The sequence below is a fragment of the Filicampus tigris genome, chromosome 14 (genome assembly GCF_054856515.1).
Source record: "Filicampus tigris isolate MCC_2025a chromosome 14, RoL_Ftig_1.0, whole genome shotgun sequence".
NCBI lineage: Eukaryota > Metazoa > Chordata > Actinopteri > Syngnathiformes > Syngnathidae > Filicampus > Filicampus tigris.
The window spans coordinates 1,947,217-1,960,637 of record NC_141230.1 but is presented as its reverse complement, the minus strand read 5'-3'; the positions used below and the strand labels follow the sequence as shown (position 1 = coordinate 1,960,637).

Genomic DNA, 13,421 nt, shown 5'->3' with positions numbered 1-13,421 from the left:
AAGACCATAACTCTTTCCCAACAATATCAGGATAAAGTTGGCTCGATATGTAACTTTTATACATATATATATATATATATATATATATATATATAAACGTTTCCATATATATATATATATATATATATATATATATATATATATATATATATATATATATATATATATATATATATATATATATATATATATATATATATATATATATGTATATATATATAAACGTTTCCATATATATATATATATATATATATATATATATATATATATATAAATGTTTCCATATATATATATATATATATATATATATATATATATATATGTATATATATATATATATATATATATATATTTATATATATATATATATATAAACGTTTCCATATATATATATATATATATATATATATATATATATATATATATATATATATAAACGTTTCCATATATATATATATATATATATATATATATATATATATATATATATATATATATATATAAACGTTTCCATATATATATATATATATATATATATATATATATATATATATATATATATATATATACATACACACACACACACACACACACATATGACAACACACATTTGACAACATACATATTCACTCTTATGGTAGCTTATGACTCATCATCATTTTTCATATCTTGTCCTTCACAGTGTTCTCCATTCACTGTTTTCAATTGATGTCCAGACTTTCCATCTATGTCAATGATTAATCCAAGATAATGGACATGCAACAATAAAAGTTACATATCGAGCCAACTTTATCCTGATATTGTTGGGAAAGAGTTATGGTCTTGAAGGAACAATGGAAAAGTTTTGAAAATACTAATAGTATAGTAGAAGATTAAATGCAATTTGTTCAACAGTAAAGGATGTCATTTGTGCAAAAGTGTAAGATAAAAAGAGGAAGCTCTTACGGCAGATCAAAGACGTCTGCGATGGATTGAGAGGTAGCCAGGCAATAACATTAAAGTAATAAAATAATATTTAGAATTCATTTCCCAAGTAAACAGACAGCAGCAAATAATGAAAAGAAAAACCAGACACACACACATCTTCATGATTAAATTGCTTTTTTACAATGTGACTTTTGGTTTTGATGTGGAGTACATGTCATTTATTGGCAATTTCCATTTAATTGCATTGCTCTGGATGCTTGTTCATCGATCTAAGTGCCACTATTCCAATGATCGTAAATAATATTCTTGAAGAGGTTGATTAAAAACACACCAGTTGAAAAAAAATATCTTCATAAGCAGGAAAAATGTAATTGAATTGATGTTAAAGAATAACTTGTGCAATGTAGGTCATATGAAGCCATATTGGTGTTTAGAAGTTCAAAGAATTGAGAAAAAAAAGTCCCCAGCTACTATCAGTCGTTGGACTGGAACTAACAGCCCAAAGGGTGAGCTATTTCTGGATGTTCTAACAGGGAAAGTTGCCATCTTGATCTGCATGTGTTTGGGAGAGGGGTGGAGTGAAAAGAAGGCCTAAAGAGACGTCTCATCTGTTGGACTTTTCTAGCTCTTGTGCGCCTTACTTAGCAGCAGCAAAAAAACGCTATGTTAAGTCTGAATTTAAACTTTCACATAGAATATCATTTATTGGGTTCAGTGTTTCAGATAATATGATTTTGGCGATAGCACTTTAATGAAGCAACTGAAGAAATCATTGATGCACCACTTCAGAAAAAACATGCTGTTATTTTTTTTTTTTATCTTGAAAAAGTATTTGATATAATTACTTAATCATCCAATCATTTTCAACAAACTGGAACAATATGGAATTTGAGGGTTAGTGTTGGACTGGTTAAAATGTTATTTAATAGGAATGGTACGGTATATAAAAATGGAGCAGCGTACATCAGAAAAACTAGCCATTCCACAGGGGTCTGTTTCAGAGCCACAACTATTCAATTGGAATATAAATGATATATTGAATATATCACAGTCATTAAAATTAATACTCTTTGCTGATGATACAAATATATTCTTGAGCAGGGTAGGGAACTCCGGTTCGTCGAGAGCCATATTCTGCCTGTTTTGGATCCCTCCCTACTACAACACACCACACCTGATTCAAATGATCAGGTTCGATGATATGATCAGGATCGATGATCCGATCATTTTTTCATTGGGTCAGTTGTGAATGAAAGGGCAGGGGGAGAAGATTTATGACCTCTTTTAAAGAGAACCGTGTCAGAAAAGATGAGGCAGGCAGACAGCCAGAATTCAGGTCTGCTAGCAGCTCCCATCCTGGGACGAATCAGAACTAGAGAGAATCTGATACACACATCCTATCACCAGGTCAGAGCATAGAAGCAGTCACATGCTCACTTCAGTAATAATTTTAAGTTACAAGGTAGGAACCCCGCTAGTATGGAAAGTATGGAATTCGATATTTCTATATTTCCAGGTCTATCGTAGTATGGAAAATGGAAACAATTGTATGGAAATATATTTATCTTAATAGTTATCTGGGAATCTTAAAATGTTTGGATTAATTATTTTGCATACACCACCTATCTACAATCTCCTGGAAATAATTTAATGAGATACTAAATACAATATTCAATACATACAAATTCTGAATAATTATAACAAATTATTTGCATGATGAATTGCATAATCTATTCACATGATACACATCTTACTACTCAAATGTCACTAAAAGATTTCTGTCTTTAATACTGAGAGGTCTGGGAGTTAGGGTCTGGAAATTTTAATTTTGTAGGAACCCTTACTTTTTTTTGGGGGGGGGGTGCAGGGGGATATTTTGAAGTGTTGGTTACTGATGTGTGTTGTTTTATTAATGGTGGTTGTATGTTTATTTTGCTTACACTAATATTTAGATTTTTATACAATGTAGTTCCACTGAGGGACGACACAGAAGACAAAGGTGGCAGCTCCCTTCCTGGGACTAGTCCGGAAAGAGAATGCACAATACAGCACAGCCCATCATCACTAGGTCAGAGCATAGACAGAACCAGTCACATTCTCAGTTCAGTAATTAAGTTTAGTTTTTGATATTTTGAAATATTGGTTACTGATTAGTGTTGTTGTTTAATGGTGGTTACATTTTTATTTGGATTACATTGTACAATGTAGTTCCATCGAAGGAGGACACGGATTCCTCTGAGGAAGAGGATGTCGATGAGCAACAAGAGCCAGACCCAGAGCCTGCTGTCCCCAGCACGAATTTTGCTCAGCCGAGAGGACCCGGTGGTAGGGAGGGAGGGAGAGATATTGTGTGGGTAACTATGAATGTGTTGGTGCATTTTCACCATTTTTTGTAAAAATTTGCTATTATTAATGCATAATTGAAAATCTTTTGCCAAATTGTTTTGCATTTTCAAAATTGTTAATAAACTGTCAGGCGTTTCCACACGGAAGACCGAGACAAGCCTTTGAGGCTCAGCTTCAGAAAACAGGTCAGCCGTGATTGGTCGTTACCTGAGCACTGAGTAGTTGTGATGTCATTTTCAGTCGACAGAAGTGACAAAATGGCCGCCCCCAGAGATGAGTCGATTAACTCTTATTCCACAAACGAAATATTTATCAGAATGCCTTGTTTCAATAAGTGGGCTCGCATAAAACATATTGTTGAAAAAATAGATTTGGGTTGACTTCCACTTTAAGAAATGATCTCTGAATTCGAATAAAACAAATATATCGTCGCTGTCATGTGAAAAACACTTATCTGCATTTATTTAAATTTTCTTATTTTTACACAAATCATGTTTCCGTGTTACAGACATCGCATTAAAGTGAAAATTAAAAATGTTTCCAAAATTGGAGATAAGTGTTTTTCACAGGACAGCGTATAGAAAGAGTATATGAAACAAAATTTCTTGGAGTTATTATAGACCATAAATTATATTGGAAATGACCAGAGCTGGGCAGTGCGTCCCTGGGCCGGACCGGTCGGACCCTCCGGCCCGGCCGGGTGCCCATTTTTTGGGCGGAGGGGTGGGGGGTGTCTAAATTTTAAAAAATGGCTAGACTAAGCATGGCCAGAAATTGATTTTAGTGCGGCCCACTAATCGGCCTTCATGCGTGTGACGTGCTCGTGAGGCGGTCAAAACTGATCTCAGCCTACTGGTGAAAGGCTTCTTTTTTAGGCTTCTTTCTACTCCCGCGTCTGCGCGAGCGACAACTGCTGTTATAGGGATTGCGCTATTGCACCCCCCCCAGCGCTACCTCTTGTAATGGTATGCCCCAGTTGCAGGTGGGAGGCGCGGGTTACGTGATGTGACGAGAAGGAAATACAAACACGCTTGAGCGCACGTTGCTGTCTCACATGTTGCGATGACATACAGTTTCCCACACGGAGACGGATGCACCACACAGCTTGTTGCTGCTGCTGCAAAGTAATTCATTCATTCATTCATTATCCATACCGCTCATCCTCACAAGGGGCGCGGGCGTGCTGGAGCCTATCCCAGCTGTCTTCGGGCAGGAGGCGGGGGACACCCTGAATTGGTTGCCAGCCAATTGCAGGGCACACAGAGACAAACAACCGCACTCACAATCACACCTAGGGGCAATTAAGAGAGTCCAATCAACTTACCATGCATGTTTTTGGAATGTGGGAGGAAACCGGAGTACCCGGAGGAAACCCACGCAGGCATGGGGAGAACATGCAAACTCCACACAGGGAGGCCGGAGCCGGGGTCGAATCCACGACCTCTGAACTGTTAGGTGGACTAGCTAACCAGTCAACCACCGTGCCCGCGCTGCTGCAAAGTAAACATTACTAAACAAGCTACTTACCCACGTTCCCCCTTAGCCGCCACCTTCAAGATCGTTTTCAATAAAACGCGTCTAGTCATCCCTTTAAGGTTGTAGCAGGCACGATATCTATCGCTGTCTTTTTGAAGCGACGCCCCCCGACTTGTTTCAAAACAATTTGTGTACACGAGTATATTCAGACACTAGCACATCAAGGTGGAGTTCATGCACTTTTTCTGGCGTTCCCTACTTCCGGAAATATACCATAGCAAACCTGCATTGTATAGTGGTTTGCTGGCACTCTTTTATTTTGAAGGCCGGGAAGGAGGGGAAGTGTGCAAAATAAATAAGTAAGATGACTGCGACTTCTGGCCGTCAAATGGCCGCCCAAATAATTATACATTACGACAACCCCGGGGCTCGCAATGCAAGTAAGCACGCAGTTGGGTAAGTACTACTGGCGCATTTGAAGCATGTCCACAGTGGGTTCGAATAGTAAATTAGCCAGCTTATGATCCTTAAAAAGTCTGTGCCGTTAGCATCTCTCCCGCAGCGATGTCAATCACGGACGTTTTTTTTTTTTTTTGGGGTCGGGGGGCGGAATGGGGCGGGGGCCGACAATGTTTATGAATGTGGCCAGAGGGTCGCGGCCGGAAAGGTACCCAGGTCAAGGGTGGAGGGTCGCGGCCAGACTGGCAAAAAATAGTCAAGTGCTCAGCTCTGGAAATTACACATAGAAAATGTGAAAAAAGAAATATTTCAAAAACTATAGGTATAAAGCATCTTTATATACATAATATTGCTCATTATTACTGCCATACCTGACATACTGTGTGGAGATATGGGGTCATACTTACAAAACAAACACTCAGTCTATCTTTAAGCTACAACGTGAGTGAAAGTTTTGAGTGATGGACCACGCTGATTACATGGCGCAAAAAGTCACTGTAAGTAACTCTTTCTGTTGAAATATCAGCCCAAGCTTTTTTTTGATTCAGACTTGATGTAGTTGTCCTGGTTTTGTGCACGACAGCAGCTGATTAGTTTTGTTGATTTTCTGATTCGAGAAAAACAGCAATAAGGTAAGAAATTCACATCAATTCCAACCGGTAAGTGATATTTACAAATTTTACTGGTTCTTGTATCACAAATCTGAAAATATATAATTTTCACATAGTTAATACAGTTGTGCGACTTCCGATTGGTTTCATGCTGGAGGGTCACAATTACCTAAAAAGGCTTGATGAAAGCCTTAGAAAAGCATCACAAAATAAACATAAAACATATGTGGCCCCTTTCAATCATCAAAGTTTGCCATCCCTGTCCCACAGCCAATGGTACCATTTTAACATTCCTAATGATCATGCAAGTGAAAAAATAAGTTAAAAGTGTTACAACAATGAGCAAAAAGAATGATGACAGAGAAAGTGGTGTGGACAATCTTTTGGTCTTTGCTACATTTTCAGAATAGAAACAGATATAGGATGATATTCTGTGAGTGATAATCTTGCATCTTCATGTCAAGTTGAATTAAACTTTTTAACATACTGTAATTCATTTTTGGGCTAAACAGGCAACCAATTAAAACGTGTTATAACAAGGAGTGCAAATTTAGAATTTTGAGAACCATTACTTTGCTCAAGACAACAGTTTTAATTATGTCTGCATTAACAGATAAGCCACAATATCACAAAACATAATCATCCCATGATGCCGCCGAAGAATGCGCAAAGTTAATTATTTTGGCGTGTTCAGCAAGTCTCAATTATGGTTAATAGAATGAGACACATACACATACATTATTTACTCAATCATCAAAAGAGAGGCCCCAACCCCTTTCCTAGCCATGTCCCTTAGTGCAGCGAAACAAGTTCTGGCTCTTGTTAGCGGATCTGGAGTCACTTTGTTTCGCTTGGTTTGAGACACAGAAGGCTTTTCATGCTCCAGGGGGCTGCAGCAGATCAGCTTGCAGGTTCTGACAGAGATCTTGGCTTGGAAAGGGGCCATTGTTTACAGGGCATTTATCTGTTCACCACAATAAACGTACTCCGGTGACACAAAACAACTCATATAAAACTTCACTTGACACTTTACAGCAAACATATTCATGGGTTGTCGATACCGATGGAGCATAATATACTCAGTCAAAAAGTCACACTCTTAAGTCTCAAGGCCTGCTCCACTCTTGCTTATGGCTGGAGAGTTATTTTGAATTGATGCATACTGCTATGTATACATATGGAGCTCTTGGTAAGGTGTAAAGATGTTGCTGTACCTATGCAGAAGAAGATGCAGGCGCAAAGCATATGGTCACACTGTGCTCACAATAAATCCTCTCTAAGGTTCGTCTGCCTGCACACATTTACATACACCCACACAGCTTCACATCTTTAGATACATGCATATTTTTGCTGAGGAATTAGCAGAAATAGTGAAACTGTGAATATGGTCATGTTCAACTTTATTCTATTAATTTTCATTGTTTGTTCATGACCATTGTCCATAATTTAGGGCGGTTTGACAAATACATTCAGTCCTAATGTCCCCTTATAGTTCAACAACAAATGTTTCCACATGGATGGATGGTCTTTTCACATTATTTACCATGTTAATAGTTTGGCGGGCCGCCCAAATAAACAGATGGCCGCCCAAGAAGTTTTCAAGAGAATTTACTAAAAATATAAAGCAAACAAAAAAAAATCCCCCTGCCAAAAAAAAAAAAAAAAAAAAAGGGTCGCGACCGCAGGTACCACGTGTAACGTTATTTTTGCCGTCACTCAAGCCTGGTTTATACCTCTGCGGCGCGTAGCAAAAATGTGACGAGTTGGCCAACTCGTCGCTCTCGCGGGGCGGTCCACACCTACCACACCATTTTGCCGCGCACCTCGCGCTTTGGGGTACAACCGTTTGTTGCCAAATAATATTCAGCTATTCAACTGTACAAGACACCCTCTCATCACTCGACCTGCTGCATGGCTTTAAACCTTTCGCAAAACTATCATACGCAAGCAAACCCTTTTAGCAAACCCGTCGATGAACGATCACATGACTTTTTTTATTTTTAAGACAACACAGAGAAGCAAGATCCCTCGGCCTCGCAGAGTTTCCATTCAAACTTCTGTCAAAGGTGCAAAATCTCAACTATATACCATGTTTGAATGGTCTCCATCCATCCATCCATCCATCCATCCATCCATTATCTATACCGCTTATCCTTTTAATGGTCTCAATAAGCCAATTTAAACCATACTTGGGATAAGTCGATCACACCATACTTTTCATGATTACTTTTGTCACGTTTGATGAAGAGTTTGTAGTAGCTCTTCTGCTACATGGTCATTCAAATTCTATCCCCAGACTCTGTGCACTTCATGCTTGCAACTTTGTGCTTTGGGATTGTGGATTAACATCTCAAACAACATGGCGTAAGGGGTGGGCGATATGACGATATTAGATCATTAAGGACTTTAATGTGTAGACAATCTCATAAAGCCGAAAGATCGTTTGATCGTCTTATATATTGTTATATTGTTATTGTTATATTATTATATCGCATATTCTATACAGTTTAGCTCTATGGCGGCTCAAAGCCGCTGACACATACCTCACCAACCAATCACAGCACGCACAGTGCACCATACGTGACACTTCCTGCCTCCCTGTTTGTTTGTATAACGGGAAGCTATAGCGGAAAGTCACCACGAAGTTGGACCCGAAAAAAAAGCTCCACATCCACAGTGTCGATTTGGTTTGGCTTTTCCTCGAAGGAGAAGGCGCAAACCAGTTATTTGCGAAGTTTACAGAGACTTAGTTTGGATATCAAATGGTAACACGATGAACCTGTTAAATCACTTGCGGAGACAGCACCCAAAAAACTACGGCGACAGCCAAAGCAAACGGAGATCAGACATCAGACACATGGTAACCAGAGGCAGCCGGTAGCTCCAAGCTAACACAACCCACGATAACACAGTCATTTAACACAGTCATTTAATAAGGGCACTCCATGTGAAAAAACAAGCAAGCAGTGTAAAGAAGTAACTGAGGCAGTGACTTATTACCTTGCAGAAAACATGATTCCCATTAAAACAGTGGAAAACGAGGGGTTTAAAAGACTCTTCAAAGTGCTGGGCCCGCATTACGAGCTGTGTTTTTATGTTTACGTTACGTTCCTTTTATGTTTACGTTCATTGCATATTTTGATAAAAATTGGCACTATTAAAATTAAAACCTGTTCAGAGAGCTTAGCTGGCTTGAAATGTCATTTTTTTTCTTTTTGGGTTTTATACGTGTATACATTTTAAATCTGTTTTATGTTTAACATGAGAAAAATGGTAAGAAAATGTGCAAATTTGTCCCAAAAAATGAGGTTTAAAAAAAAAGAGGCATGATAAAATCATGATGGTGATTTTATTTTTAAAAAATCGTGATATTTTTGCCATATCGCCCACCACTACATAGTGTTACATGTTTTAAGGCTTGGTATGTTTTTTTTTTCGCTGTCCGCATCCAGTTTTTTCTCTTAAGATCCAATGACAGCCTTATTTTATTAATATTAACATTTTTTATTTGAATACAAAATAAGTGCAAAAATGTGGTGTCACTGAGTAATGTGGTGACAAGTTTTACTCTGAAAATTCACTATGCACGATATGAAGCGTAAAATAACAAAAAAATATATAAAAATTGCCCCACCCCCGCCGGCGTCCACCCACCCAAGTAGATTTAAAATCTGTGGGAAACACTCTATACTCATGAGCTTTAAGACCTACTCCATAACAGTCTTGGCATCCCAGCTAAACAGATCAGTTTAATGGTCAAGTACTGTAAATGTACAAACAGATAATAAAGCAGCAGGAGCATTCAGTTCTGTGAATGTGTTTCAATTTAGTAATAATAAAAATAACTTTAATGTTAATGGGAAAATGTAAATTTCAGTAAACATAAAATGCAGTTTTTAAATTGTGATTTTTTTTAACCCATTAAGGCTGGGAGCGCTTACTGCTTCAGGACATGGACATGGAGTTCACCCAGTGGACAAGAAGGTGGCCTCACTCCACCTTTATATGGGATACTTACTCTTGTTTGTGCTTGTGCACCAAACACCAGTTCAGAGTACACTGAGTGGGACCTGGAAGGGCATGACTGGAAGGTGGGCTCCCCTATCTTGAAGTCGTGGAAGTGGTTAAAAAGCTCCTCTGTAACAAGGGCCCGGGACTGAATGAGCTCCTAAAGGCTCTGAATGTTGTGGGGATGTCCTGGTTGATCGCATGTACATCAGGGATGGTGCCTCTGGATTGGAAGACTGGTGTGGTGGTCCCCCTTTTTAATAAGGGTGACCAGAGGGTATTTTCCAACGACAAGGGATCGACACTCCTCAGCCTCCCTGGTAAGGTCTATTCAGGGGTACTGCAGAGTAAGATGTGTTTGGAAAAATCTCAGAACCAGGAGGAGTCCTGGCCATGGAACAGGGAACCAGCTCTACACCCTCGGCAGGGTCCTCAAGGGTGCATGGGGGTTCACCCAACCAGGCTAAATATGTTTTGTGGACTTGGAGAAGACGTTCGACCGTGTCACTTGGGGAGTTCTGTTGGGTGGGGGTGTATATCTTTGGTAATATACGATACTGAACCCACTGATAAAGGCCGTTCGGTCCGTGTATGACCAATGTCATAGATTAAATTAGATTATTTTCCATTGAGGGTTGGACTCTACCAAGGCTGTCGTTTGTCATCGTTCATAATATTTATGGACAGAATTTCTAGGCGCAGCCCCGTTGAGACGGTCCGGTTTGGTGCCCTCATGGTTGCATCTCTGCTTGTTGCAGATGATGTGATACTACTGTTGGCAGAGCTGGGCAGTCCGTCCCGGGGCCGGACCGGTCGGACCCTCCGGCCCGGCCGGATGCCCATTTTTGGGGCGGGGAGTGGGGGCTGACAAATTTTTAAAAAGGGCTCGACTAAGCATGGCCAGAAGTGGATTTTAGCCCGGCCCTCTAATCGACCCTCGTGCGTGTGACGTGGTCGTGAGGCGGCCAAATTTCATCTCAGCATACTCGGTGAAAGGCTTCTTTTTTTGCGTCTTTCTACTCCCGTGTCAGCGCGAGCGACAACTGCCGCATTGATTCACATGACCGACACATTGTGCTGTTGGGGACAGTTCTGCAACACATGCCACGCAAACATCAGGAATTGTTGCTGCTCTGATCGGTCCATTATGTCACATGTTGAGATGACATACAGTTTCCCCCAGAGGAGAGGATGCACCACGCAGCAAACTAGTTTGGCAGCGGCATGGGTGTTATGTCACGTATGTGTGTGTATAGAAGCTACTCACCCACGTTCCCCCTTTGCAGCCACCTTGCAGATTGTTTTCGCAATACAATTGAATGCATCGTCTAGTCATCTCGGTCCCTTTATGGTTGTAGCAGGCACGATATCCATTGTTGTCGCTGTCTTTTTGAAGCGATGCCCCCCGACTTGGAACGTAACGTTTCAAAACAACTTGTCTCCACCAAGGTTATTATCGTAAATGAAAACGAACAAAATAACGAAAACTAAAATTTAAAAAACATTTTCGTTTACGAAATAAAATAAAAACGAAAAACGATAACTAACTAAAACGACCTTGTCTGCTCACAAGACTAACTAAAACGAACGATAATCGTGGCGAAAATACTATTCGTTTTCGTCTTTGTAAGCTTTTGTGATCATTTAAAATGTAAAACACGGCGCTGACAGTTTTACGACAGTTGTACAGCCGTACGGCACCTCAACGTCTGTAGTGACGCAACGCGTTTACGATTAGGTCTGATGGGTATAAAACAAAACTAAAACAACATTATAATGGCGAAAGTTGGGAGAAAATGACAGAGCCCCATTTGGGATTATTTTGATTATGATTGTGTCTCGGACAAAAGCAAATGCATTGTCACGGAGACGGGTCTCGTCCAGCATATTGCTCGAGGGGAAAAACATCTCTCTCTCTCTCTCACACACACACTTTCAATATGGAAGGACTTAAATTTGTTGACATATTCTGATGTTACAAGTCTGCACTCTCCTGTTCAATTGCCAGGTTTTTATGTTATGTTTTATGTTGCTTGTTTCATCTGCATTTTCACTTTAAAAGCAACATTAATGCACTGCACTTTTCTTGGCTTTACTGCACTTAAGTTTAAGTTAATACATTTTTCAAATGTTATCTTTAATTGAAATAAATAACACTTGTTACTGTAAAGAAAAAAAGCTGCACCTGACAAATACATAAAATTCTAAAAAACTAAAACTAAAACTAATAAAAACTAAACTAAAACTAAGTATTTTCCCCAAAAGTAAAACTAATAAAAACTAACAAATCTATTCTAAAAACAAATTAAAACTAACTGAATTAGAAATAAAAAGTCAAAACAAAATAAAAAATAAACTAAAATGAAAAATCCAAACTATAATAACCCTGGTCTCCACGAGTATAGTCAAGCTGCACGCAGCACTCAAGGATGACGATGGCACATCAAGGTGGAGTTCATGCACTTCTTCTGGCGTCTTCCCTTCTTCTGGAAATACGCCGTAGCAAACCTGCTGTGTAGTGGTTTGCGGTATGCTTTTATTTTGAAGGTCGGGAAGTGTGAAGGGGCGGCACGGTGGTCGACTGGTTAGCACGTCCGCCTCACAGTTCAGAGGTCGTGGGTTCGATCCCGGCTCCGGCCTCCCTGTGTGGAGTTTGCATGTTCTCCCCGTGCCTGCGTGGGTTTTCTCCGGGCACTCCGGTTTCCTCCCACATTCCAAAAAACATGCATGGTAAGTTGATTGGATACTCTAAATTGCCCCTAGGTGTGATTGTGAGCGTGGATGTTTGTCTCTGTGTGCCCTGCGATTGGCTGGCAACCAGTTCAGGGTGTCCCCCGCCTACTGCCCAAAGACAGCTGGGATAGGCTCCAGCACGCCCCGCGACCCTTGTGAGGAGAAGCGGTACAGATAATGGATGGATGGATGGAAGTGTGAAGGAGGGGAAAATAAGTGGAAAATAAATAACTTGTTGACTGCGACTTCATGCTGTCTGTTGGACCCAAATACTGTAATTATACAATACGACAAAACCAACCCTGAGGATCGCAATGGAAGTAAGCACGTGCAGTTTGGTAAGTACTAGTGGCGCGTTTGAAGTATGGCCACAGCGGGTTTGAATAGTAAATTAGCCAGCTAATCAACTTTAAATAAACCTCTGCCGTTAGCATCTCTCCCGCGGCGGCGTCATGCACGTTTTTTTTTTTTTTATGGAGGGCCGGGGGTGGGGGGCGTAACAGGGCAGGGGGGTGATCATTTTTATGAATAAGAGCGGGGGGTCGAGGCCGTAACAGTACCCAGGTCAAGGGTGGAGGGTTGCGGCCGTACCGTCAAAAAAGGGTCTAGTGCCTAGCTCTGATTGTTGGCTTCATCAAAGCGCGATTTTCAACCCTCATTGGAGCGGTTCGCATGGATGAAAATCAGCACCTCCGAATCTGAGACCATGATTTTCAGTCAGAAAAGGCTGGAGTGCCCTCTGCAGATCAGGGATGGAATCCTGCCCCAAGTGGAGGAGTTCAAGTATCTTTGGTTGTTTTTCATGAGTGAAGGAAGAATGGAACAGGAGATCAACAGGCGTATCGGTGCAGTGTTGCAGAC

At 40.1% G+C, this 13,421-nt stretch overlaps 1 protein-coding gene across 1 annotated transcript in view; it reads left to right on the top strand.

Moving 5' to 3' along the window:
- Positions 1 to 9,979, top strand: part of LOC147136056 (uncharacterized) — a 56,609-nt gene extending 46,630 nt beyond the window's left edge. Inside the window, exons 7-9 of the mRNA XM_086052135.1 lie at positions 2,897 to 2,995; positions 3,136 to 3,281; positions 9,746 to 9,979. Coding sequence (XP_085908261.1) covers positions 2,897 to 2,995; positions 3,136 to 3,281; positions 9,746 to 9,979 — 479 coding nt within the window. The remainder of the gene's footprint in view (positions 1 to 2,896; positions 2,996 to 3,135; positions 3,282 to 9,745) is intronic.
- The last annotated feature ends 3,442 nt before the right edge of the window (positions 9,980 to 13,421 follow it).